The following is a 27,521-nucleotide window of genomic DNA, read 5'->3' as shown; positions in this document are numbered from 1 at the left end:
TCTGCAGCGCATACCCCAAAACAGTTAACTGAAAACATGTTCTATTGGTCTGGGAAGGAGCCTTTATCCTTTTACGAGAACGCAACAAGAACTAAAACATTTCAGCCACAACTTCTTTGGTGAACTTTATTTTTAGTGTTTGTGTATTTCTAAAAAGCGTTTCACTCTTTTTAGACTAAAAAACAGTAAATAGTAAATGTGTCTTTACATGTCCATCCATGAGCTGGTGGACATATATTATATTACCAAAAGTATTGGCTCATCCAGCCAAATAAGCTGAATCAGGTGTCCTAATCACTTGTTCTGGCCACAGGTGTATAAAATCAAGAACTCATGCCTGCATACTGTTTTTACAAACATTTGTGAAAGAATGGGTCGCTATCAGGAGCTCAGTGAATTCCAGTGTGGAACTGTCATTGTACGCTGCCTGTGCAACAATTTCAGATGTGAAATTTCCTCATTCCTGAATATTCCCCAGTCAACTGTCAGCTCTATCAGAACAAAATGGAAGAGTTTGGGAACAACAGCAACTCAGCCACCAAGTGGTAGACCACGTAAACTGACGGAGTGGGTTCAGTGGATGCTGAAGTGCATAGGTCAAAAAGGTCGCCCACTTTCTGCACAGTCATTTGCTACAGAGCTCTAAACTTCATGTGACCTTCAGATTAGCCCAAGTACAGTACACAGAGGGCTTCATATAATGGGTTTCAATGGGCCAAGCAGCTGCATCCAAGCCACACATCACCAAGTGCAAAGCGTCGGATTCAGTGGTGTAAAGCACGCCGCCTCTGGACTCTAGAGCAGTTGAGACGCCTTTTCTAGAGGGATGAATCCCGCTTTTCCATCTGGCAATCTGATGGATGAATCTGGCTTTGGAGGTTTGCCAAGAGGAATATACATTTGGAACAGCATTGTGCCGAGTGAAACATTTGGTGGAGGAGGAATTATGGTGTGGGCTTGTTTTTCAGGACTTGGCTCCTTAGTTCCAATGAAAGGAACTCCAAATGCTTCAGGAAACCAAAACATTTTGGAAAATTCCATGCTCCCAAGAGTTTGGAGTGGCCCCTTCTTCTTCCAACATGACTGTGCACCAGAGCATAAAGCCAGGTCCATACAGACATGGATGACAGAGTCTGGTGTAGATGAACTTGACTGACCTGCACAGAGTCCTGACCTGAACCTCATAAAACAACTTTGGGCGGAATTAGAGTGGAGGCTGAGAGCCAGGCCTTCTCCACACTTCTCAGTGTGTGACCTCACCAATGACCTTTTGGAAGAATAGAAACGCAATCATACTGAACTCTATGGGTTAGGAATGTGAAGGTACTCCATTTCATATGTGAGTCAGATAAGCCAATACTTTTGGTAAAATAGTGTAAATAGTCCATACTATAATGTGCCATCATGGAAACACTTCTTCTGAATAGAGTTGTAAGTGAATGTTTAAGGACAAAGATTTCTGACTATATGAAAGCATTTTCAGCTGGATCTTCTCAGAACACTAAAGAACCCTACAAAACCCAGTAGAGTAAAGTAAAGTAGAAAGCCTTTTAATTTCCATTATACACAGTATAATGACATTAAAAAAAACAGTTCCCTTAGAAGTGCACCCACCCAGACAGACAAAAAAAAAAAAGACTTGAATCAAGTGAATCTCAGTGCAAAGCTAGTGTTGAATAAATGAAAACTCTGGAGAAAAGCCCCTTAGAACCTCACAGAACCTGCAGAATCTGAACCATGAAAACAAATGTATTTGAAAAAGCTGCAGATTTCACTTTCATCACTAATTCTGGACAGAAATACACGAGACGTTTAGTGCTGTTTCACCAAACTCTGCTCTGTGTTTGCCATTATCAGCTTCATGCCATTCTTGGAATTTTTTTCCTCTGATTTTTGAAAACCAAACAGGGCAGCTGTGTTGTCTTCAGATATCAATTACTTATACTGCAGTTGTAAACATTCTGGCAGTAGCAGCTGTTTTTAAACCTTTCTGTCAAATTATCAGAATTCTAGAAATGACGATTTTTCTGCCAGCTGGTCTGAAAGTGAATCCATCAGATGACACACCCGCGTTCCAGCTGCCGTCTTCATTTGTTTGCGACGACAAGCTGGAAAGATGGACTCCTACAATCTTCTGCGATAGGATGAAACAAGGCGGCGATCCTGCGGCGCTGAATTATCATCCATCTCAACGGCTCTGGTGACACGTCGACAAGGTGGGGGTTTACAGCCCCACGTTATCGTCTGTCTCCCCCTCCTGCTCTATTGTTGCTGTATTTTTAGATCCCTTCTCTGATTTCAGTTCGGCCTCTTCAGGCTCCCTTCATCTGTCTTTCAATTTCCTCTCTGCTGTCCACCTCCAGCAACGTCAGTGTTTTATTAGAGCCGCTTGATGTCAGGTGAGCACAGAATACAAGCTACTTTCAAATATACCTTATTGATAAAGGAAATTGCACTTTAAGAGATGTAGAATGTTTGGTTTTGAAACCTTACATCAGAAAACTAATCAAATGCATTTATTCCCTTCTAAAAACACGTTTTAGATTTTTTGTAAAGGTGTCTGCAAAAGCTGCAACAGCAACTCAGCTGTGAAGCTTTCTGCAAATGCATATCCCACTGCATGCATATTATGTAATATATCTGTTTACACACTTTCAGCAGCCCTGACATCTGCACCTGTTGCTGATTTGATGGTCTGGGTTCTCTTTTTCACTTTTACTCTCGAACTTTCCATGTTCCCCTCTTGCTATGGCTTTTATTTCATGACATCAACAACAACAGAAAAGCCTCAACAAACCCTATGGATGTCTGCTCATACGCACAAATTCCTGCTCTGGCAGACACACAAACAGTCCTTCGTTTACCGGCTGTCTCAGAGAGGCACTTCAGGTTTTTCTGCCTTTGTTCCCAATACACTCTGTACCAACAGTGAAGAGAGAACAGGCGTTTGGGAGCTGCAGGCTTCAGTTAGCTAGCCTAAAGGTCGCTGACTTTATTCAGAAATCCAAGCAGAGAAATGAGGAACATAGTTTAGAAAGTACATAGTGGCCTGTTCAGACATTTCACTGTAAGTCTTATTGATAAACCAATTCTAGCTCAGAACCATTTTTGTCTCACTGTCAAACAGAAATTCCTACACTGTTATTTGTAAAGTTAAAGCCATCATTTCTCTATGAAAAAGCAGTTACCATTCAGTTTGAAGATCGTTCTGTGTTTGGATCTGTCACAAAGGTTTACAAACTGGATCATTGACCTTTGGGATAATCTGTAAATCTCTTTAAAAAAGGGCTCAGTTTAAATGGGTCTTCTTTTTGGAAAAACAAAAAAAGTATCCTGTTATTATTAAGCTATAGAGCAGCTCTAGTGTCTGGATGCACCCTGCTTCTGATTACCAACATCAAAATGTTAAGGCTCAAAGTCATACTCTGATCATCTTTAGATCTAATGTAAAAGCGTTCCCAGTGGTCTTTTAATTATGATTATGTTGTTTTTAGCCCAGATCAAAAACCTGTGTGGTTTTCTGGGACGTAGTTTCTGCAGAGCAGCAGTAGTTCATTAAAGGTTCACCTCTAAAATGTGTCTACGACCGTTGGCGCCACCAACTTATAGCTACTGGTACTTATAGCCCCTCACACCCCCAACCTAACATTACTGGTGCAACAGAAACTAAGACATCCACGGATCTATTTGTCTGCAGGTGGATGCATTAGAGTGGAGCGGAGCAGGGAGCTTATGGCCCACTGAATGTAGCACCTACTACAAGCTTTTTTAAATTGGTCTTTTTCATCTGCTCCTGATTCACCACAAATCTGAATCAAGAAATACTCAGAAATGAAATTTTAAGCCTCAGTTTTTCTTCACATTTGTCCTCCATGATCAAATAAATGCTACAAAAACACGTCTATGAAGACTCTCATTCATCCAGGGTTGATTCCATCATAACAGTAGGTTTAGGGGCTGTCATCTGGACTTAGTTTTAATTCAGAATTGACAAAGCCTCTTGGATAAGAGGTGAAACGTCTTCGAACCTTAAAACTAAGTCCAAATGACAGCCCCAAAACCTACTACTATGCTACAAGAACACGTTAAAAACACCAACAAAAAAAACATTTTTATCAGACTGGGTCTTTAAGAAAAAAGTCATTCTCACATTTTTAATATAACTCAGTTTACTGACAAAGTGCCAACACACAACCGAGGTTGTTTCAAGAATCTACACAAAAAAACGTTAAGTCACGACATTGAGCAGTTGTTCCAATCCAAGTTATTCCAAACATTCCAGACCCTGATAATCCCATTTGTTCCAGATCAGTCCAACAAGTATAAAAATAATGGCCAATACATTTATGTTACAAAGCACTTAAAAGGTGTTGGTTGTAATCCCCGTATTGGGGAAGCAAAGGGGGGGCAACATTGGGAGTGAAACTCTAAGATGAAACCAGCTGAGATCAGACTCAAAATCTCTGATGGATTCCAAACTCTGGCATTATAAAGACAAATGAGATCAACTGTTTCCACCGAGGTATTGGTAGAAGCAAACAAACAATTACAATCCTTCGGAGAGAAGACGACAGGAACAGGCACATCTTGCAGCCGTTGTCGTTCAGAAGATGAATCCAGTGTCATCCGTTCAAACCGGAACAACAGCCGGGTTTTGTTTTAGCACCGTTTGAATGTTTATGTACTTCAGTAATGTCAGAACTAACCCGACGCCCGCAGGAGTCTCAGTGCTTCTGACTGTTAGATGTGATTCTCTTTGTTCCTTCGAGCTCCAAAGGAAAGAGGCTTCAAATAGAAGACCTCTGAGGTGTCTCTGAACCCCTGGGTGTTCTCAAAAGACGCAGCCTGTTGATCTTTCAAATCTCTGCTCTGGTCTGTGGGAAACGTGGGTCCTGCAGATTCACAGGCTCACCCGTGGAATTCTTCTTCGTTTTTTTGGGTAAATAATTGTTTCTCCTCACACCCTCCTGCTGCGGCCGCACCTTCACTTTTCTTTTTTTTCCTTCTCTTCCCTACCTTCATCCCCTTTTTTTCTAGAATGGTCTTTTCCAGCGACTCACACAAGATGCATTTATCTCTACAGCTTTGGGTGTGTGTGTGTGTGTGTGTGGTTCCACTTGTGTCGGTGTGTGTGTGTGTATGTGTGTGTGTGTGTGTGTGTGTGTGTGTGTGTGTGTGTGTGTATGTGTGTGTGTGTGTGTGTGTGTCCGCCTGCCAATCCTGAGTCTCTACTTCTGCCATTCTGCTTCCTTGAAGCAGAATGGCAGAGAAATATGTGTCACGTCCTTCATCCTACCCTCGCGGCAGAGCAAGAATCTATTTCTGCCGGTGCAAATGGAGGTGCTCGGGCAGCCTTCCCTCGATTTTTCTTTTCTTTTTCTTTTCTTTTTTTGCCTTCACGCACACACACTCGAGCGTGCAGGCACACCGAGGGGCTTTTGAGAAAACGTTTCTTCTGGCGCCATCAAGAAGAAGACAAAAAGAATTTAGAGAAGAAGGAAGAGACGGAAAAGAGCGTAGAGGAAGAGAAAGAAGGGGGAGGGGAGAATAAAGGTACAATAATGTGCACAGCATTAACACACACACACACACACACACACACACACGCACACGCGTAAAGGGAGGGGGCTGGTTGTTTACCTAGAGGCATGCCTTTATTGAGGAGATGTGAGCTTCCCATGGTGTGATCCCCGGCCGGCCGCTTCGCAGACCTTCACGCTGCACGCATGAACAGGAATCCAGTCAGCATATGGCGGCGGTGGCCAGCTCCCCTCAGTCCTTCTCCTCCCAGCCCCTCAGTGACAAGCATACACATGTGCTCCCCCTCTTTCTCTCACTCCCCCCCCCTCCGTCCCCTCTGCGTGCTGTCTCTTTTTTCCCCCCTCCCTCCCCTCTCTGCTCCCTTCCGCGACTTCCTTCCCCTTCCGTGGCGCTGATTAACCTGTCTGCTTCCCGTTCGCCGCTGCCCCCAAAAACCAGAAAATGTCTGCATGCAGGGACTGAGAGAGCTGCCACATTCGCTGAGACTTGGGAGGGCGTGGAAAGGAGACGGCGGGAGGGAGGGAGACTCTCACTCTGAACGTTTTTGCGTGTGTGTGTGTGTGTGTGTGTGTGTGTGTGTGTGTGTGTGTGTGTGTGTGTGTGTGTGTGTGTGTGTGTGTGTGTGTGTGCGAAACAGAGCAGGAATGGGAGGGGCCAAAGCTGGCCAAATTTCATCTTTTGTTTCCTGAAAGACGCCAACGAGATGTCCTGAGGCCGATGCAGTTACAAAGCTGCAGGTAAAGGAGAAGAAGAACTCCAACAACTGGGAATATTGGTACATTCCAATAGTCTGGATCTTTACAGAAATAAATAAAAAACACAAAAGAGTGACTGTGTCTTTCCTCAAAGACATTTTGGTTTTTTCCTAATAAAGATTAATTTTGTCAAAATGGAAAATGAAATGATCCATTTTACTGTTTTAAGACCCACTCTGATGAAAACTGCGTTTTTTAACATGTTGTTTGGCATTTTTCTGATGATTCATTTTTTTGTGGATTTTGAAATATTTTGTTTGAGCCCCATAAGAGATTTTCAATTTTGGGCTTTTTCCTGCTATGATTTCACCATGTTTGAGGGATCATCAATCCCTATGTCAGGAATTCATGTAACCCTTGTGCTATCCTAGGCACTTTACTATTGGGAGTTGGGTCATCTAGACCCACTACAGTGCTCTGAACCTTTTTTTCTTCAATGATTTGTGATCTTCACTGGTGTCCATGGATTACATGAAATCTTTCCACCTTTATCCACCTTTGTCATGGTAGGGAGAACACGTCAATGTAAGGGTGGGGTCATCTAAGATAGCACAAGGTGTGTGCAGGTTTTGGGGAGTTTTGAGCATGTGGTGGGGGTGAAATATCGCTCTGAAAACAGAGCAGAACTTCATCATGCATTGATATTTATCTGCACACTAAGTCACCGTGACTCGATGTGCCAATGGGTTGGTGAGTATTTACTGTCACAATGAAGGTCACTGTATGATCCACTCCCATGAGGCTAAAAAACAAAAAGCGTCAAAGCTGGAGGCACATTCCTTCACCTGACAAGAGGAACAGTGTTCAATCCCACATCCGTCTGTACATGTCTGATGTGTCTCTAGTAAAAGAAAAAAAGAGGATTGATGATGTTTCTGTGTCAGGCTTCTTAATTTGGTATGTTGTTAACAATTAGATCAATTAAAAAAGTTGATTACACGTCAACAAGGGAAAATTTGGATAATATTCTGCTTCACTAAAGAAATTATTGTTTCAAATAGTCATCATGAGGGATTTTTACGACTAATTTCATATTAAGTTTTAGAAACAAATCCAACATCCTCAAAAGCTACCTGATAATTTTGATATTTGTGTCCTATATCAAAACACGTAAAAACAGAACCTTTGTTAGTACTTTTTTCACTAATCTGGCAGTGTCAGAAGTCAGAACTCTGCCTCCCCCCTCTGGTCACAACCCCAGTGCACACTTCCTGGATGCCGCACACCTGACTCTTATTCATTCATCAACCACAGCATACCTAAGCTCTGCACTGAGCTGAACTCAGGTAGAAGTACTATTTGTGCTACTCTGCCTTCTTTACATTTGGATCTGATCTTCTGTTTCCTGATCCTGTTTCTGACTCTGTTTGCCTGCTGTGACTCTCGCCTGGATCCTGACTACCCGTGTCTCTCCTCTGATGATCTTATGCCTGTTATTTACCCCTGCCTGTCTGACCCTGATTTAGCTTTATGGCCTTTTAGCTGAGCTAATAAACCTACTGCACGTGGATCCAGCCGTCTGCCTGTTCTTGTGACAGGCAGAGTGTAATCTAACAGTTGATGGGTATTTAGCAGCTACAGTATTTTATCAATTAAACAGGCTTGTTTAACAAATACATGGTATAAAAATATCAGTCATTGAATGGTCAATGAGCCTGTAAAGTGAAAACTTTCATGCACGCTTTTCTTCTTCAGGGATGCTGTGGGCAACAGGACATAGTGAACAAATAACACCCAGTTTTAAGAGCCCTTGCACGCTCTGGTGCACAGCCTTGCTGTTAGAAAAGAGGAAATTAGAGTGTAGTTTGTGTGAACATCCTGCACAGGTTGCGTATCACCTGCGCAACCTGTGCGTGCACAGTCAGCAAGGAGTCAGTACACACACCTTACGACACGTGTCAAACTCAAGGCCCAGGGGCCAAATGTGGCCCTCCATGTGATTTTATGTGGCCCGCGAGAGCATAAAAGTTTTTAATTTCTTAAAATAAAAATAAAAAAATAGTTTGTATTTATTCATATCTAGGGGGAATTGGACTTGAAATATCGGATTGGGCAACTAAACATAAGAACTTAAACACTGTCCATATAACCTAACCTGAAAGAATCAAATTTAAAATAATTTATGCTAGAGTAACAACCAAACATTTGTTTTCTATGCAACTGTAATTGTCACTTTAAAAATAATAATAAATAATGAGTTATTCAACATAAATTAGTAGTTAGTTATTTTTCATTACATTTAGTTACATGTATAAGTTACATCCGGCCCTTTGAGGAAAGCCGCTAAAGTGATGTGGCCCTCGGTGAAAATGAGTTTGACACCCCTGCCTTACGACAATGGTACGTTCCATAAGACACATCTGCTCTCCCTTTAAAGATGCATCCACTCCTCTGCAAAACTTCCACGCGTCCAAAAAACCTGCAGCACCCGTACGCTTCAACCCTCATGGAGGTGCATGTGACCAAAGGCTTATTTACATCCAGAAAGTAGCAGGGGCTCTTAGATCAGAGGATCTTGGTTCGAACACATCATGAAGGCCAAAACTGGGCCTTTATGGTACTTCTTTGTAAAGTGTTCAACACTGAGAGAAACCTCCGGTCTCAGTTCTTTCTTGTTCTCATATGTATTTTTCGCTGTATTAAAATTCCTTATTTGCTGTAAAACATTGGATGTATCTTAATACCACAAAAATGACACAAAGAGCGAATCAGTAGTGGATGACAATTTGGTTATTTAATTCGATATTTTTTAACATCAAGCCTGCCCTTTGCAGTGAAAATGGTATATTTAACATGCTCTTGTAGCATTTTTCCTGATGATGGACATATTTTCTAATGAACTACTGCCACTCTGCAGAAACTATGTCCTAGAAAACAGCATAATCATATTTAAAAGACCACTGGGAACATTTTTAAAATAGATCAAAAGATGATTGGAGTGGGTCTTTAAATTAATCACAAACCTTCCTTTTTTTCTGGAATTAGTCAGTGGTAGCCGTGAGTGTGTCATTCATTCCAATTCATGAAAAATAACTTCCTATTTCCTACAAAAGACTGCACACTGAAGCTTCGGCTTTACTGATTTCATGTAGAAGGTGTCAAATATCAAAAATGCGGAAACGTTTCTCCTTATCTTTGGTTTAAGATTCTGGGTTTTCTAAAGATTGAAAAGGAGGGGAGTTTATGTTTAATCTGAGGGGGAAGTTGGCAGGAAATAGTTTCTCATTACTGGTTTTTAACCACCACCTTGATCATCACAGGCAGTTTGGGGTTTCTGAAGTGTTATTCCCTTTCCTTGTCTTTCCCCCCGCTCCTTATTTTACTGCTCTCAGTCTGATTCACGCTCCAACACCTTCACCCCACCTCCATGCCTTTTCAGGCCTCTTGTTTTTCCATCACGTGCTTTGCCATCATGAATCTCCTGCCTCCTACTCTCGGCTCTGTGGAGTCACTGCAGCGTGTCTAATGGTTTGGCTCACTCTCGGCAGATCCACCAAGCGGAGGCCAGACGAGCTGCAGCCTCGGCTGAATCCCCCCGACCGCCGGCCTGATCAAGACTGACAGCCAACTAGACCGTGAGCTATCACCAACACACGGACACACAAGCCCCTGCAAGGATGCACGCCTGCACAACTGCGGGCGCAGCGGATGCACGCTCAGACAAGCAGCTGCTCCCAGAACACGTTTGTTACGGGTTACACTTCAGATGCACCAACACATAATGCAAAGAGCTGCTGTCACACGCAAGACAGGCAATGCATGAGACGCCCTGCACTGACTGTGATTGACTGTATGCAGATCCAAACTCAACCCTGATCTAACCCCAACAGGACTGGCAAAGTGAGCTTCATAACTGTAAGCTCAGTAGTTTCAGCAGAAAAGGCATGGATGTATGAAAAACACACTCGGCTGAACATACTGCAGCAAAAACCCATCGTGTGGAACAGGCTCACACATAACTGGGTTTACTGATGCTGACACGGAAGTGCGGAACAATAAAGATGCCACTACAGAACAGAAACTGCAGAGCACGGCTGGGATATCTACAGCAGGCAGAGGAACATCCGCCAGGCGTGAAGAATCTATCTATCTCATGTACAAGAGGCAGGGAGAGAAAAGAGAGAAGAGCGGAGCAGACAGGAAGAAAGGGAGGAGGGCAATAAACGATTAGCTAAGACAAACGACTGGAGGAAAGTTAAGAAATAAAGACAAAGCATCATCAGCGTGAGCAGATGTGAGATGAATTATTCAGTCTTGCTTTAATTCTAGTCTCTACTCCGGTTCACTGTTTGTCAGGAATGCTGTTAAGAATTATGCTACTGTACATTTTGTGCCATTTACTCTTGTTGCTAGAAATAGGTTAGCGTTTAGGAGAGTAGAAGAACACAAATAACTACACATCTGGTTTATATGCATCAGAAATGAGTCACGAACTCAGGAACTGAGTCAAAGAAAAATGAGTTTCGTCAAAGTGAAAGTAAATGGGAAGAACATAGATGTTCTGAATGCATAAAGAAACTCCAAGGATTTCAGCTATAAAAAAGCTGAAAGGGAGAAAGTCTCAACATGCCAAAAAAGACGCTATTAAGATATTTGAGTAAGAACATGGAGAGAATAACTAAATAGGAATATTAAATGTATAACCAGTGAATATCTATTGTCTATTCTGAAGATTAAAAAAATCCAGGTTCTTCATATGAAGTCAATTAGGGTTATTAGATTCCAAACAGGAAGTACGCGCTGGTTCCAAGAAGCCAAAATCCCATAGACTTCTATGGAGAAATAAACAGCTGTTACTCAGTCATTCTATTGGTCAGAATAACCATACTTGCTCTGATACATTTTTTTAACATGTTCTTTATAATCCTCTTGTTTTTTTCCTGTAGTTTAAATTACTCAAGTTATAACCTGATCAATCAGCATGCAGTCTCACATTGAACATTTAAACAGTTGATTGACAGATTCTCACGAGCCCGCTAAGGGTAGAGGTGTGGACTTCCAACAAGCTCACTGCTGATTGGCAAGAATGGTTGCCATAGAAACAGTGACTCAGACTGATTTGGACCAATAGGAGCTGGTCGATATGGCAAAAAATAAAATCTCTAATTCTTTCATTCTATGTTTGATATTTTTTTACTCTCAATGTTTTTGCTTACTTTAACACAAATTAACACAAAACACAAACAAGTAATGGAGTAAATTTATCAAAAACTAATTTTATTCTAAGGTGTCCTTTGGAAATTGGCTCTGACACAAAGTTCAACTAAATCCAAGCTGTGAAAATGTTTGCAGATCAATGCAGCAGATGTTTTGGGAGCTACCGCTAGCTTGAGCTTTTCAGAAAGAGAAATACTAGAACGCACTCGACAGAGCATTTTTGGTAGCAACAGCCTTGAAACAGATTTTGCTGTTTGTGGTTTGATGCTCCATTTTACAAAGAAAAACGATATCATAGGTGTTATTTTAAAACGTGATGTTACGTTAAATGCAAACAGCGAGGAACTCACAACATCATGAAAACATCAGAAAACAACAACTGTTTTTTTTCTATAGAACTCCTGTTTTGATTTCTAATCAATCTTTGCTCTCTGCTTTTATCGTTTTCACACCGTCTATTAAATGTTTGATTTTCAATCCCAAAGGAGTTTTTTCTGTTTTCCTTCTGAAAAACGCCCCCATGAAAAGAGGGGTTTCCGTCAGTCACCTGTAGTCTGAACCAGCTGGAAAATCCAATAATAAGCTATTGAGAAAACAAGGACAGATTTACTAAAGGGGAGCAGATTGCCAGAAAAAGCACTTTTTCCTAATTCTGCCTCCAGTTGATTCATTTTCAAATTATCATGTTTTGGATTCTTGCCATTGACCGTAAAGACGCAGCGCTCTCACGATGAGGGGGGGCTTTTTTCAGCTCAACGCCGGCTCTGTAATGTTACAAAGACACTTTAATAAAGTTCCATACAAAGTGCCTCTTATTGTGTTTATAAAATTGAGTTTTTATAAATGAATTAATTTTGTCGCATTTATCCGCCACGTCTTAAAGTTTAGTCTGACTTTAAACCGGTCTGTGATCACATGAAGACACACGGAACAGCCCGTTAGCATGATAACATGTAGCATCATCAGTGTGTAACGACACCGCTGTCTCTAAATCAACGCTTTTTATGAAACTATCTCTTGCTGCTGTAAGTCCAACAGGTTCATCCGCCAGTTTTGTTTGGATCTTGGTAAACATTTTCAAATGCTACCCTGCCATCTTAAACTAAAGCTACACAGAGGCAACTAGCACAAGTTATGGGCTGGAGGGGCGCTTCTTGCGGCGCGTGCGCTGGTATTTATTTTTTTCAGCCTCGTGGAAGAAGCTCCTCTTTTCTTGCTGTTGTTTTCACATCTGCACTTAGCGAGAAACCAGCGGACTGACTTTACTCTGAACAACAGAAGCGCAAGAGACGAGAGAGCTGGGAAAATAAAATCTCCATTTTCCCAAAAATACATGGGTCATCTGAAACAACAAAAGTGAATTAATCGATTAAATCAATTAGTCAATTGCTCCTCACTGACAATGTCTGGCTCCAACATGGCAGTGTCCGTATGGCGAAAAAATGGAAACCGAATTGACTTCATTTAGTTGAAGCTAGAAGTAATACTACAAGGATTACTACAATACTACAGTCACTTTATTTTTCTCTTTCTATAGTCACTTCTTTTTGTCTTTTCATTGTCACTTTATTTTTTTCGTCTTATTGTTTTTTATTTTGTAATTTCAAGTTAGATTCCCTGTTTAGACTGGAGCTTGAGAGAAACGGAATTTCAATTTATATGTATGTGAAAACGTTATAGATATTGACAATAAAGTTTACTTTGACTTGAAGTAAATCATTTTCTGTGAATGATGTCACACTCACTCAGTCCAGTTCTCATATTCAGTCTGTGCTTATGACATTGTAAGCCTCGATTTTCTTTGTTTTAGTCCAACTTTTGGTTTAGATTTTCTTAAGTGTTTCACTTCTGCTTAGACTTTTCAAAGTTAAGGCAGACTAATGTCAGCAAATCCTTATCAGGGTTTTGCTTGAAACAAAATGAACCGGAATTGGGTGAAAAGTGCAAAAAAACAACAACTTTAAATTAAAGGTTTGACCACACTTTCATTCATCAGCAAATCAAAGCTCAGAAGGAAAATGGTCGTAAATAGTTTGCTCTGATTGTCTTTACTAAATGCATGAATGAATTGTTAGAAATCTCAACCATCTGCTATAAGCTAAGTGATCAAATCAGGGCCCTGATGCCGTTTTTAAAGTTCAGAAAACACTGCTGAGTGCAACATATCCCTTATTTCTGTATCAAAGTTCACTGAAAATATCTTTAAAAGCCACTTTTGAATAGAGTAGATGCTCAGCTTAATGGTCAGATGAAGTGCAGACACTTTTCAGTCCTGCCAATCACACGAACAAACCAATAGGAAGAGCTCTGGTAACAGTGAGCGTCCCCCTCAGTTAGCTTGGTTAGCTCATCAGATCTTCAGTACAGTGCAATGGGAAGGTGTGCAGACCCACTTAACACGCCGACAGCAAACAGGAAGCCCTGAATACAGCATCCAAACACAGAGGACGAACCTTACATCACCTTTCTCTGTGTCCACTGTTGCACTTTGCTCCAAAGCTGGTGGGCTATACGGCTTTCACCACATAATGGGCCAGCTGTCTTTGACAGCAGCGGAGACGGCCAATCAGCACAGCCCGCTGTGGCCGCTGGCAGCATGTCCACTGCAGCTGGGGAGGGAGCTGAGCTCCCACAGTAAAGGAGCTCTTGTTCAGGAAGATGCATCATGGGAGGAGATGGGTTTGCTTCAAAACATGACGTTTTCTTTTCACTTCTTTTACACACGTTTAGGGTTTTAAGGAAGCCTTTTATGTTCTTAAAATGATCTGCAATTTATATATATTTTAAAGATGAGGGCTATTCAACAATCTAAAAGCTTTTAGGTGACCCTTAGTCTGTTGTCAAATTGATCTCACTAAAAGAAAAAAAAAAGATTTAATCAAACTGTTTCAGCCCAGCAAGCTGATGTCCTCTGTTTTCCATTTATGATTTCATCCGTTTTGTTCAGATTAGATTGGTCATATTCTGTATGTAAGTGTTTGGAGTTAAACAAGTTTTATACTTACCTGTTCTCAAAAGTAAGAAATATCAATAAAGCCTCTTTAGGAGAAACATTAAAATAAAGAGCTAAGGACTCACAAAAATAGCTATAAAGTTTAAAAAAAACAAAAAACAAAACTGTAGCAAAACCACCTGAGAGGTAAAGTTGGTATAGGCTCATGTGGGAAACCAAATGAAGATGAACATACATTTTTATTGCAAGTTGGTTCTCGATGATAGTCCAATAACAACAGCTTTCTTTTACATAATAATTATTTCAACAGTTATGCACAACATAGCTGACTTTGACGCTTTAGGAAGTCAAATGTAGACATTTAAGCAGATTGGTCCAAATCTATTGCATATCTGAGCGGGTTAAAGCACCACCTTTCTGATTTGACTTTGTTTTTTTTACCTGCACATTTCATCCAGTAAGATGTTCTGCTCCCCTGAAGTCATAAATACTCTCACAGTGTTTTTCTAAAAGAATATTATATTGTCTTAATAACCTCATTTAAAATGTGCCGGCACAACAGACAGTATATCTGAAGAAAAATCACAATTTAAAAAATATTTTTGTGTAACACTAACTAGTTTGTTTATTTATTGTTAACAAAAGAATGTTGGGAGATATAGATTCCCTTGGCAAAAAAAAGTCATCTATTTTAGTGTACTAAAATAGTTTAAATAAAAAGTGAGGCAATGTACTTAAAGTTTACATTTTATAAGCTGTCTACAAATTGAAATTGCTTCCAATTTAGTGTGAAGAAGTATTCAGTTAGTATACAAACACTACACATGTGGGGGGTATTCCAGGAAGCATGTTTAAACTAGCCTGACTTTAACCCTGAACTCTGGCTGAAATCCACCTGAACTTGCTAACTCTGGGTATGTTGGTTCCAAAAGACCGGATATGAGTTGGCGTAATTACGCTCGACTTGGTAACCCTGGGTTAATGCACGTGCACAGCAGGTACATAAAGACATTCTCAATGGATCACTGATTTCCAGAGTCACCATGGAAACGCGTGGAGAAAAAAAAAGAAAGCGCTATACTTCAGTGAGACGGAGTCTGAGATTTAAATGACGGCGTATGAAGATTATAAGACCATCAAAAAAGTAACACGGCTGCAACATCAAAAGAAAGAGTTTCTGCTTGGAGAAAGAGAACAAAGTAAACGCACGAGTTTCTGATCTTATTTTCCTTGTGACGCATAGATATATAACTTATCCAATTTTGCCAACTTAAATGAATTACTTCTATTGGTAACAAGTAATTGAGTTAAATTTATTCAACCTAATTTCTTACGTCTATAAAACTTAATTAGTGTTTATACAACTCAAATTTACACATTTATCTAACTGTCATATTACTCCAATTCAATTAAATCATTTTCCACCTTAATTAATTATAATTCTTGAAGTCTCTTATGTCTAAGTTTGAGCCTGCAGATATACTCATTTTTATAACAAATGAAAAAAAGAAAGAAACAATTTAATAATATAGCATGTATTCACATATCATTTCTCAAAAATTAAATGTGTTTGTACATTCCCTAGTGGTGCTAAATAAACTCATCATCCTCTCCCTCCCTCTCACTCATGGTGCAGAAATAATTAAGCATAACAGGACAAACAACTAGACAATACACAGTTACAGCTAAACAACTAAACACATTTGGTCAAAAACCCACACTTAAACCCAAATCCGTCAAGACAGGCAAAGGGAATGGTATCCCACAATCCTTTGCGGTGCCAATCTAACAGCAGCACCAAAGTTACACCTACTTCATTGAATTAATTTGGATGAAAGTACCGTAAAATAAATGTCTGATAATTACGTGCTATTTTTAAGCTGAATTAAAAAAATGATTTATCTTAACTAAAGCAAATAATTAAGTTAGATCAAAGTAAAAAAGTTTATTTTTCCAACATCCATATGTGGTCTTATCACCCTCTCATGGTGGAAAAGTATTATCTGAGCTTCTTCATCCACTAAATCATCTTCAAATGGACACGCCATGCTGCTTCACCTCTCTGAAAACAAACTTACCTTCAACTAAACCTGCTCCAGACCAGGTTATGTTCAGAGCATGAGTTGCCAGGGGAACTAAGCATACCCTGAAACATACCTCTGTTTTTGGAATCGAAAGCTGAAGTTATCAACTTCCTTACCCTCAAACTTACCGTGGTAACTGGCATAACATGCTTTCTGGAATACCCCCCATGGTATACTATACCTATACTCAAATATACCTAATATAAAATTCAAGAGTACTCCTTTTTGCTAAAAAAAAAAAGGGCTTCTTTTGATTCTTCTCAAAATTGAAATTGTTAATATTAGGGAGATTTTTCATTATTTTTATTTAACATTTCTTCAGGTTTGATTCTTTGAAAGAAGCTTTTACCTCTTTACAAACAGTTGTACACTTGAAGTTTATTTATTACTTGAGTCTAGCAAGTATACTTTATGTAGGTGTAGCGTTAAGTTATACTAACTAACTCACGTTTAATGTAGTATACTTGCAGTACTCCTCAATAGACTACTTTTTACCAAGAGATACATAACTTTTCTTTTTCGTTTTCTTCAAGCAAACTGCTAATAGGAGACAGATCAGTATAAACATTCAACTTGACCCATAACTTTTTTAGTTATTACTACTTTACTCATTTTGTAATTTGTTCGAATATGAACATAGCTTAAAAGGGTATGTGAAAGAGCTGCAAACCTGTAAAAAATTGCCAAACATACACTTGCAGTTTATCCAAAGAGTACTGACTGTTTTTGCTTTCTTTTATTCCACATGTTTAGGTAAATGTGCCTTGTTTTTGTGTTGGTCAGCCGTCAGCTGACAGATGTAGCCTGCATTCTGGCACCGTGCCACCAGGTGGCAGTAATGAGCAGGGAGCCCTCTCTGGGTGGTTGGAGAAAAAGAGCGTAAAAAAATGAAACGCGCACACAAACAACCACCAGAAAAACCACAGAACCAAGATGGCGGTGCAGGAGACAGCATCTCAACTGTCCATGGCCCTCAAAGTCCAAGAATATCCAACCTTGAAGGTAAAACCTGGAGAAACGGGGGCATAACGAAAGCGCAGTTGTTGTTTTGCTGGTATAGTGTGCTTTACCTTCGATGTTGCCTGCAAAGAAATCGAAATATTTGCTGGTTTGGCGAGGAACTTGACAGGGAGGCTAATGTTAGCAGAAGACTACCCAGGTGGATGCAGTCCAGTGGTTATAGATATTTTTTAAAAAGAGCTTTGTTTATTAAATATACGCCATTACCCGTTGTGTGTTTGTTTTGTTAGCTTTGCACCAGTGTGTTGGTATTCAGAGCACTTAGCTCATCATTCCTGTGGTTCGTTTTTGCGTCACGTTTCGTCGCTGATATTTGTTGAGGCGTGAATAGAGGAAACTGTTGCATTGTTCTTGTTTTTTAAATGTGACAAACGGGTGTTTTAGGTGGAAGTTTGCTTGTAAAACAGCGTGTTCGTCGTGATGCCAGACAGACAGAGACCCGGGGAATAACTGGTGGACTGCGCCTCCTTTTGGAAGCCAATGTCAACCAGATGACATGATGATGATGAAAACGTGATTGGCCTGTTAACGTTAAGCTAGCACGGTTTCCGGTGGCGTGCTCCCGCCGCCACTGGCCGTCCTTCGTCGCGAGCTTCAGCTTGCATTTATTTTTCCCCCACCCGGTGCGTGACGTGGGGCTTGTACATCCCGGTCGCTCGGAGGGGGGAAGCGCAGTGTCATCAGGATTGCCTCGTTTTTTGCTCCTCATATAATGGCCAGTGAGGAAAACCCTGCCAGCCTGCCGCACGCGCGCACCCTTCTTCTTCTTCTTATTCCATCCCACGCGGCGTCACTGCGACACCGCCGCGGAAACGAACCCGGGCTGCTGTTCGAGCCGAAGCGCGCCGCCGCATTCAACCCTGAAGTGAGTACAGCCTCTGAGGAATGAAGAAGAAGCGGCGTTGCGTTCCAGCCTAGGAGGGGGAGGATGCTGTGTCAGGATAGTGGTGGTGGTGGTTTGGGATGCGTCTGCAGCGAGATGATGGGCACCATTTTAGGATGGGGGGGCGATGCAGCTGCTGGTGATCATCAGGATCCATTCAGCACAGGCTGAACATGGTGCATCTGGATGTGTCACATGGACACGCAGTGAAAAGGAAAACGTGTATGTTACACATCCATATGTGTGTGTGCTAAAATGGCTCTGCCTGTGTGTTCAGCATCATGTGTTCAGTCATGTATGATGCAGTGCTGATGGTAGTGATCCAGTATGTTCTGTCTGTCGTCACAGATTACCTGTTGTGGCTTCATTGTAACCACGTTTGCATTGGTTTGCTTTGAGTTTATAGACTCACTCTACAAATTGTGTTTTTAACATTTTCTTGTCTCATTTTTTCTGATGGAGGACCTGAATAAAGAGAATCGCCTTTCTGGGCTTTTCTGTATTCAAACTGTTGGGAATCGGGAGCAGATGAAAAAAAAGCTGCTTAAAAAATGACGAGCATATTTGCAACGTAGAAAACACGCTAGACGTGCCTCAAGCTCCCTGCTCTGCTCCATTCTGATCATTGACTGTAGAAGAGAACTGGACTGAGTGAACCCTTCCACCTGCCGTTCCAGACAGGAAGTTCCTTCTGGCTCCAAGAAGCCACAATCCCATAGACTTCTATAGATGGATAAACATCTTTCACTCCGTCTTTCTTTTGGTAGGTGGTCTCAGGTTCAACATTTGAAGGGTTGGATAGATTTCCCAGAGTCTGCTATCAGTGGGAAGGCTGTGATCCAACATGCTTACGCCTGATTGGCGAGAATGGTTGCTATAGACTCCGACCGATTTGAACCAATCAGTGCTTACCGACGACGTCTGCCTCCTGTTTCTGGTGCAGAATTTTAGCCTAAAGTGGAACTGCCGGTTCTACTGAAAGAGAGGAGGAAGCTGCAATGAATGAAAGGATAGCTGCTTCTGATTTTGATCAATGCATTTCAAATCTTCTACCATTGTTTTTGGATTTTGGTTTACATTTTGCCGGATGTGCATGTTAACTCTAGTATGAAGATGTCTTTGAAAATGTTTAAACTCCAGCTGTGTAGATGCCAGACAGAAGCCTTCTTTAAAACCCCCCTCCAACCATCATTTGATCTATTTGAAAAGCGTTCCCAGTGATCTTTGAATTATGATTATGCCGCTTTTAGCCCAAATGAAAAAACCTGTTATTTTATAGGATGTAGTTTCTGCAGAGCGGCAGGAGTTCATCAGAAATTCTCCTTAGAGTTGTGAGCTGGACTGTTTGCCCGGAGTAGTCCTGCGCCCTTCCTCTCCCCCCCGTTTCTGAGAGCTCTCTGTCTACAAGCTATCCTGCTTGCTAACATTAGCAGTGCAACAAAAAAGATGAGCAACATCAGAGCCATCCAGTCGTTGGGTTTAGATCCAGATTCCAGCTCAGACCAGCAAAACAGAGACGTTCATGGATCTGTTAGTCTGTCAGTGGATGCATCAGAATGGAGCAGAGCAGGGAGCTTGTGACCTGGCCAGCATGTTTTTTACATAACAAATATGATCTTTTTCAAACATGTTTTTGTTTGCATCTAATGCACAACGATTTCCATAAAGAAAAACTCAGAAATGCAAAGTTTTCTTTATCTACGTGCTTCATTTTCAGAAAAAGGCCAGAAGAACATTTCCACTGGAATCTGATTTTTTTTCACTGCAGACAAAGGAATGAATGAAGCTGCTGTCAATCTCAGTTTAAGATAATCATGAAGATTCAGTCCTTTTTTTTTTATAACTAAAATTATGAGAGATTGGTGTGCAGTGAAAGAGGTCATGTTTACACAGGTTTTGTCAGACATTTACTTATATATACTATTTTCATCACAGATTAATCTCCATTCTTATATACTATTAAAATATTAGTTGCAAATTGTTACTATGAGCTGTTGTTTCTTTTTATTTTGTTTTTCTAATATGTATTAATGTGCCAGGTGCCATATGAGACCCTGAACAAACGCTTCCGAGCGGCTCAGAAGAACATCGACCGGGAGGCGAGTCACGTCACCATGGTGGTGGCGGAGCTGGAGAAGACTCTGAGCAGCTTCCCAGCTGTGGACTCTGTGGTGTCACTGCTGGACGGAGTGGTGGAGAAACTCAGCGCACTCAAGAGGAAGGTGAGGAATGCACCCACAGAAACGCTCTGCTGAAGCCTTTCAAAGCTGACACCATCATCTGACAGGCTTTCCAGAACTTTTTTTTTTTTTTTAAGTGTGTCCACGTTGTTCACAACAAGTTGAATTCAAGGTTTCCCTTCTTCCTCTGTCTCTGTGGTTGCCAGTTTTGTTTTCCGACACAACCACTCGCACAAAGACGGCTTTGTGAGGATCATAATTTAGCTTTTCAGCCTTTTGAGGCTCACTTTGGACTGAAATGGATCACAAACAAGGCAAAGCAGGCAGTTAACATTCCTGTCGAGCGTGTCTGGGCCAGCTATTCCTGTGGGAGACAGGAGTTGGTGTTTTTTCTGTCCTGTTTTCAGAGCCGTTTCTAAGACAACCAGTGCTTTCAGATGAGTTCAGTGTGGGTTTACATATAGGAAGAAAAGTCTTGTTTTTACTTTTAGATGAAAGGTATCCTTTCAGACTGTGGTATGGAGTTAGATTCTGTAATGAGGCTGAGTTGGATATTCAGGGAATTATCCATCATGAATACAGGGGCTGAGACAGAAAAGCAAAGGAGGGCTGCTGCTTTTTATTTTTTACCACGTTGTTTTAATCATTGACTGTACATGAAAACTGGACTGAGTGACCTCCCCCTCCTTGCGTTCCAAACAGGAATTACCCGCTGGTACTTAAAATCCTGTAGACTTTTATCGAGAAATAAACATTTCAAGTGGTAGGGGTGTGGCCTTACAACAAGCTCACTCCTGATTGGCGAGCGTTTGCCATAGAAACGTTGACTCAGGCCGACTCTAAACAGTCACTCCTTACTGGCGGAGGAGTCTGGCTCCAACATGGTGACATCCGAAATATGGCGACTGAGTTGACATCTGGCTCCAACCAAATGAAGCCAACCATTTTCTATGGATGACGACTCACTCACTCAGTCCAGTTCTCTTATACAGTCAGTGGTTTCAACACGTTATGTGTTTGTCTATTAATGCGTTTACTCAGCCTCTGACTAACAGGTTATCTGTACTCTCTTTTTTGGACTTTAAATCACAGCAGCTAAAAAACGCACAATGAAGAAAAAAGTCATTTACATTTATTTAACAAAATACGGAACCAAGAACATTTCATCTTGAAATCCAAATATGGAATATATCACATACTTTACTACAGTAACTGTTTAGCTAGATAACATAGCATAAAGAATATGCTAATAAGTCAACTCTCTACATCACTTGTGGTCATTAATCCGTTGAATTCTTCATCCTCTGCGTCGCTTTGAAACGACTCTGCCAAGGCCGGCGTCAGACTTAGCGGCGCTTCTTCTTCTGCGTTTCTGTCACCTACAAGTATGATACGCAGACCTGCTGCTAGTTAGTGGTAAAATAGGAACCACATGGCCCTATTGTGTTTTTTTTTTAATCACGTACTTCGCTCCTGAGTACCGGTTGCAGCCCCGGCCAAAGTATACAAAAAAAGCCACAACAACTTATGCCCTGAAAAAAATACACTACTGACGTTGAAAACTTTATTTTTCTTTCCAACTTTGCCAGTATTCACTTCCTATCTTTTACTTATTGTTGTTGGTTTTTTTTGTTGACCTCTTTGTGGGTTGATGTTTGTATGTGTCACCTGAAGGCTGCAGAGTCCATACAAGCAGAGGACGAGAGCGCCAAGCTGTGCAAGCGCCGCATCGAGCACCTGAAGGAGCACAGCGGTGACCAGCCGGCTTCAGTCAACCTGTGGAAGAAGAAACGGATGGACCGCATGATGGTGGAGCATCTGCTGCGCTGTGGCTACTACAACACTGCTGTGAAACTGGCCAAGCAGAGCGGCATCGAGGTCAATATGTGGACTACTGTTGTTCCTTAGTTTTAGGACAACTAAACATGGAGATAAAGTTCTGCATTCAGCACACGGGCAGACATTTACACAATTACATGTTTTAGGAGGTCAGAGAGAAATGAACACGTTTTCCTGTGATGTTCTGCTTCTGTGTGACGGCTCCATATGTATACGTTAACACAGAGCCTTTGTCGTGTTCTCAGGATCTGGTCAACATTGAGATGTTTCTCACAGCAAAGGAGGTGGAGGAGTCTCTGGAGAGGCAGGAGACGGCTACTTGTCTGGCCTGGTGCCATGACAACAAGTCCCGCCTCCGCAAAATGAAGGTAGTTCAGGAAACTGAAGCGTTTTTGAAGCACCGCTCGGAAGAAGAGGGCTTTATTGAAAAAAAGGGTGTTACTTGGTTGAGACAAAGTAGAGGTTAAATCTTTAGTTTAGGATGATTTGTGAGGTCGACATAGTTTTCTTCATCTATTTTTCTCTGCAGGCTAACTGATAAAAACATCATCTGCTCAGACCTGAGGTTAGAGATGTGCAGAGTTGAAGTACCTGGGCTCAGAAAAGCAAATTACTGTGACAAAAGAGGAGAAGAGATGAGTTGCAGAAGGAATGAGAAACAATAGAGAATCTAAGTGCAAACGTCTGAGACAGTTTTCCTTATATGTGGGATTTAGAGTCAGATTCAAGTTCCAAAGACAAGACAGACAGCAGAGCAGCTGATGTCCATCTCTGTTAGTGAAGGATCCAGCAGAACTAAAGGACTGCCCTGGTTAGATGTTTTCTTTCAATAAAAAGAAAAAAAGATGGGTTATTTTGAGATGTTTGGAACTTGTGCAATGGACCACAGCCACAGAGCTGCCAGGAAGAAGGAGAAAATGAGGAGCAGAGAGGAGGTTAAAGGCCGCTTTCCGGCCAGGATTCTTTGTCTCGCTCTCTGCAGGAGCAGTGGCATTTCTGGCAGAGCAGTTTCATACTGTGAAGAAGTTTGAGTCCAGAACTCCTTTGAAATGCCTCATAATACCCCCCCCCCACGTGGTCTGAGATAAAAACAGCAACCAAGAGGAACCAAATGAAAAAGTTCAGCTGCGTTTTCTCAGATTTAGAAAACTCTTCCAATCGTTTCTGCATTTTATGAGCTTATTATAGGAATAAACATAAATGTTTAACGTTAATGCTAACATTTCATTTAGATGTCATGGTACTACCATATACTATTCCATATATTTTTTGAGTTATCTAGATTTACAATTCAGTATGACCATTTAAAAACTAAACCACTGCATTTTCAATTGTTGTGGGTTTTTAATGTAATAATTCAAATAACAATGCAATTTGCAAGTCAGAATGCAATTTGCTTTTATTTTGAAAATACGTTTTCCATATTTACTATACAATATTAGAAAATGACTTTAAATTCATTTCAAAGTAATCTATTGAATTGTAATTCAAATGCCAAAATGGATTTGTGTCTAAATTCAAATGAAATTGCAAAATGACGCCCCCTGGTGTTATGCATTTTCACTTGCATAGCATTACGCTTTGTGTGCCAAAAAACAAATAGAAATGCTGTCAGACGCTCATCAGGGCGGGGCCTACCACCTCCCCTAAATTTGCTAAATCCCGCTTCCAACTTCCTACCTGAGATCTGTCTTTACGACGGAGTGAAAATCCTAACTAACACAGACGATGGAAGATTTCTCCTCCTCTCAACTAAACGGTGTGTCCGCCCTCATTCATGTTTTATTCTTAAAATTGTCATATTCAATTGTAAATCTTAATATTTAAGAATTCTAAACTGGAAAATGTATTTTCATATTCCAAGCCTGAATTGCATATTGAAATTGTCAATTGAGATTTGCATATTACTTCAGAAAAAACGTCCAGAATATTAACATTTAGATAACTTTGGATTTTTTGTCTGAGAAGCTTTATAACCGAATGTTTAGCCGTCCTTCATGTGCCTGTACGGTCTTACAAATGTTCAGACAGTAAACAAATTCACAACAACAACAACAAATACCTGAATGAGTGAGGGAACAACAGCATCTTCTTTTTTCTCAGAGTTGTCTGGAGTTCAGCCTCAGAATCCAGGAGTTTATTGAGCTCATCAGACAGAACAAGCGCATGGATGCAGTCAGGTACTCCTCGGCAACACAAGCACACATCTGCATCCTAAGTGTGCTAGTCCGTGTCTTTTAACCGTCACTGTGAGCAGAACATAGTTTAACCCCTTCACGTCATATGTCGCTTATTTGCAACGTACCATTCCAGAAGTCCACTAAATTTAGCATCGCCCTGAACCGAAAAAAAACACTGAAGAATATTTTTATAAATTTGGAAGTAAAGTTAGGCATGAAGGGGTTAAAGTCCCACTCCAATCATCATTAGATCTATTGTAAAAGTGTCCCCAGTGAGAACAATAATAGGAAGAAACACTCAGAAAGGCAGTCTTAAGCTTTTCTTTGTACAAAGTCCCCCGTCATCAGAAAACTTCACAAGAACATGTTAAAAACAGCAAACCCCGTTTCTCGTTGGAGTGTGTCTTTAAGGCTTCCCGTCACGGGGCTTGTTTGTTTCAGGCATGCACGGAAGCACTTCAGCCAAGCCGAAGGGGGACAGTTGGATGAGGTCCGGCAGGTGATGGGAATGCTCGCTTTCCCATCAGACACACACGTCTCTCCTTATAAGGTAACATTGATTGTCTTTTCATCCGTTGTTGGGTGATACTTCAGCCCCAAACATCCATCCAAACAGTTGGAGGAACCTTCATATAACAGTTGTTTCCATCCTCCAAGTGTTTGTTTTTCCTGAACACTCAAGACTGAAGGGGACGATTGTATGCAGATGACACACAAGAAGTAATGTATGATTACTGAATACGATCAGGAAGGACAGTGATCCTTTTGGGACAAATGGAACCATCCTTAAAAATGTTTATTTTTATATAATTTTCTTTGATGTGAGTGTGAAGGTGGGATGCTCAAGCCAATGTTTTAGTAGAATTGAGTTTTTCCTTACAGAGAAGGAGGGTCTAAGGGCAGGGATGTCCAGTTTAGCTTACTCATTTTAGTTTAGCAATCAGCTATTGCATTCTATAAGCGATATGTTTTGTACAATTACCCGTGTGAGTGGGTGCAGGAACACTCTGGAGGAGAGATGTGGACTTAACGGAAGCTGCACTACAGAAATACAAGTTCAGAACCTGGCAGCAGAGGAAAGGAAAGCGAATTGGGACGTAATGTCAGCCATAATAACTAAGAGCAGTTCTGTTTCAGCTCTTAATTCATCCAGCAGCTCTAAGATTCCAAGGATTTTTGCCTCTGGCATTCCACAATGTTCTGCATGAGCAGAAACGACAGTCTCTCTGTGGCTTTCTGTGGTGCCTCCTGCCTCCTCTTTGCTCATATGACTGCATTCATTTGGATGTAAAGTTGTCTGTTAACACCGGGCTTTCCGGTGTGCTGAGCATAGATCTAAACATCTAACTAAAGGCTGTTCTGTGTTTCATAAAGCACATTACCGTGGTAATTCATTTTGACTTTCTGCCAGACATGCCTATGCTGCCTATTAATCAACAACAAAAGTGGAAATAATAGACAAATCTGGTTTGTTTCGTGTATGTTATCAAGTTTCCTAATGTCCAACTCATGCAAACCTTTTGTAATACCGGCCTCAAGTTAATGATGGGCTCCCAGTTTATCATGTTTGTGTTTGGGGAAGATTTATAGAAGCAGTCATTTGTGAAAATGACCGTATCCTTCTTCCTCATTCCACCAGGATCTGTTGGATCCAGCCCGCTGGAAGATGCTGATTCAGCAGTTCCGCTATGATAATTACAGATTGCACCAGCTGGGCAACAACTCCGTCTTCACCATCACTCTCCAGGCTGGCCTGTCTGCCATCAAGACACCGTATCCTTTGGTTTTACGATTCAACTCCTGCTATTGTGATGATTTCAACTGTTAAACCTGCTAAAGATGCAAATATAAGTCGGGTGAAAGAACTTCCTGTAAAAGGCACAAACTGTGATCCTTAATGCCCACCTCAGTCAATGCTACAAAGAGGACGGTAGCTCTAAAAACCCAGACTGCCCCGTGTGCAGTAAATCTCTGAACAAACTGGCCCAGCCACTACCCATGGCTCACTGTGCCAACTCTAGACTAGTGTGTAAGATCTCTGGGGAGGTTATGAATGAAAACAACCCCCCCATGATGCTGCCTAATGGATATGTCTATGGCTACAATGTAAGTACGCTTGAAATAAGAGCGGCGTCTGACCACGAAGTTCCATCAAACGTAATGATCTGATTCTTTTCCTCCACCAGTCCCTTCTGTCCATTCGCCAAGATGACAAAGTGGTTTGTCCCAGAACCAAAGAAGTCTTCAACTTCTCTCAGGCGGAGAAGGTCTACATCATGTGATCGCTCACATGGCTTAAGTGTTAAAAAGATCAAATATGGCCCAGAGTCCATCTCCTGTGATCAGGTCTGCCCTGAGCCGACAGTGGAGCTGTGATCCAGTGCCCTTCCTCCATTTGCAGGTCTTCAACGTCCCTTTGCCACTAGGTGATCGAGTGCCCCCCACCCCCTTCCATTTTTACCACACAGATACTGGGCTCTTGTTCTTTCAGGCTGTTTTAGATGTGACTAGAAGGTATTTGATCTGTTCAAGCACATGGACTATCAACATTTTCATGATCTCATAGGCCTTTTGTTATCAGGAGTGAAGACTGATGGGATTGAAGTTCTGTTAGATAAATGTTCTGATTTTACTAAAACAAAATAAAAACTTGTTGATCTTAACTTTGGCTTTTGTTTTCTTTTAACTTAAATGCCAACAAATTATTAACTAGTATTTGGTATGATTCCTATTTTCCCAAATGGATCGAGTTTAAAAGACGGTTTAGTTTACTAAAATGACACAAAATAACGTGATTGTTTACTATTTAATGCTGCTTTACGTAATGATACCAAGAGATGTAGATGTTATTAAGGTAGATGAGCCTCATCAACACAAGACTTGATCTATTTTTAAAGTGTTCCCATTGGTCTTTCAATCATTTTTAGTC

At 41.1% G+C, this 27,521-nt stretch overlaps 2 protein-coding genes across 6 annotated transcripts in view; one reads left to right on the top strand and one right to left on the bottom strand.

The window, feature by feature from the left end:
• Positions 1-5,992, bottom strand: part of ctbp1 (C-terminal binding protein 1) — a 28,465-nt gene extending 22,473 nt beyond the window's left edge. For both annotated transcript variants that reach the window (XM_011479843.4, XM_004073016.5), the window contains exon 1: positions 5,641-5,992. In XM_011479843.4, the coding sequence (XP_011478145.3) occupies positions 5,641-5,680 (40 nt within the window). In that variant the 5' untranslated portion in view covers positions 5,681-5,992. The remainder of the gene's footprint in view (positions 1-5,640) is intronic.
• An 11,342-nt stretch (positions 5,993-17,334) lies between these two features.
• Positions 17,335-27,255, top strand: maea (macrophage erythroblast attacher, E3 ubiquitin ligase). 4 transcript variants are annotated; one of them, XM_004073014.4, is made up of 9 exons: positions 17,336-17,492; positions 20,433-20,615; positions 22,248-22,451; positions 22,658-22,780; positions 24,516-24,592; positions 25,034-25,142; positions 26,232-26,365; positions 26,503-26,698; positions 26,779-27,255. In XM_004073014.4, the coding sequence occupies exons 1-9, from the start codon at positions 17,424-17,426 to the stop codon at positions 26,872-26,874; spliced, it is 1,191 nt and encodes a 396-aa protein (XP_004073062.1). In that variant the 5' UTR covers positions 17,336-17,423; the 3' UTR covers positions 26,875-27,255. The 4 variants fall into 4 exon arrangements, with proteins under 4 accessions (XP_020562048.1, XP_004073062.1, XP_020562046.1 ...); XM_020706387.3 differs by lacking the exon at positions 17,336-17,492 and adding an exon at positions 18,033-18,375; XM_020706389.3 differs by lacking the exon at positions 22,658-22,780 and having other exon boundaries at positions 17,335-17,492.
• Positions 27,256-27,521: the final 266 nt, after the last annotated feature.

Source organism: Oryzias latipes, chromosome 10, assembly GCF_053564925.1.
Source record: "Oryzias latipes strain Hd-rR chromosome 10, Olatipes_Hd-rR_3.1".
NCBI classification, from domain to species: Eukaryota; Metazoa; Chordata; class Actinopteri; order Beloniformes; family Adrianichthyidae; genus Oryzias; species Oryzias latipes.
Note: the sequence above shows the minus strand (reverse complement) of the source record. Positions and strands in the feature narration are given on the sequence as shown.

What these genes read in the sequence shown, in the direction of transcription:
- maea (XM_020706387.3), top strand. Translation starts at nt 18,223, where the DNA reads ATGGCCAGTGAGGAAAACCCTGCCAGCCTGCCGCACGCGCGCACCCTT. An exon ending in CCAAGCAGAGCGGCATCGAG is followed by an intron (nt 22,452 to 22,657) that starts GTCAATATGTGG and finishes TCGTGTTCTCAG; the next exon opens with GATCTGGTCAACATTGAGAT. An exon ending in GATATGTCTATGGCTACAAT is followed by an intron (nt 26,699 to 26,778) that starts GTAAGTACGCTT and finishes TTCCTCCACCAG; the next exon opens with TCCCTTCTGTCCATTCGCCA.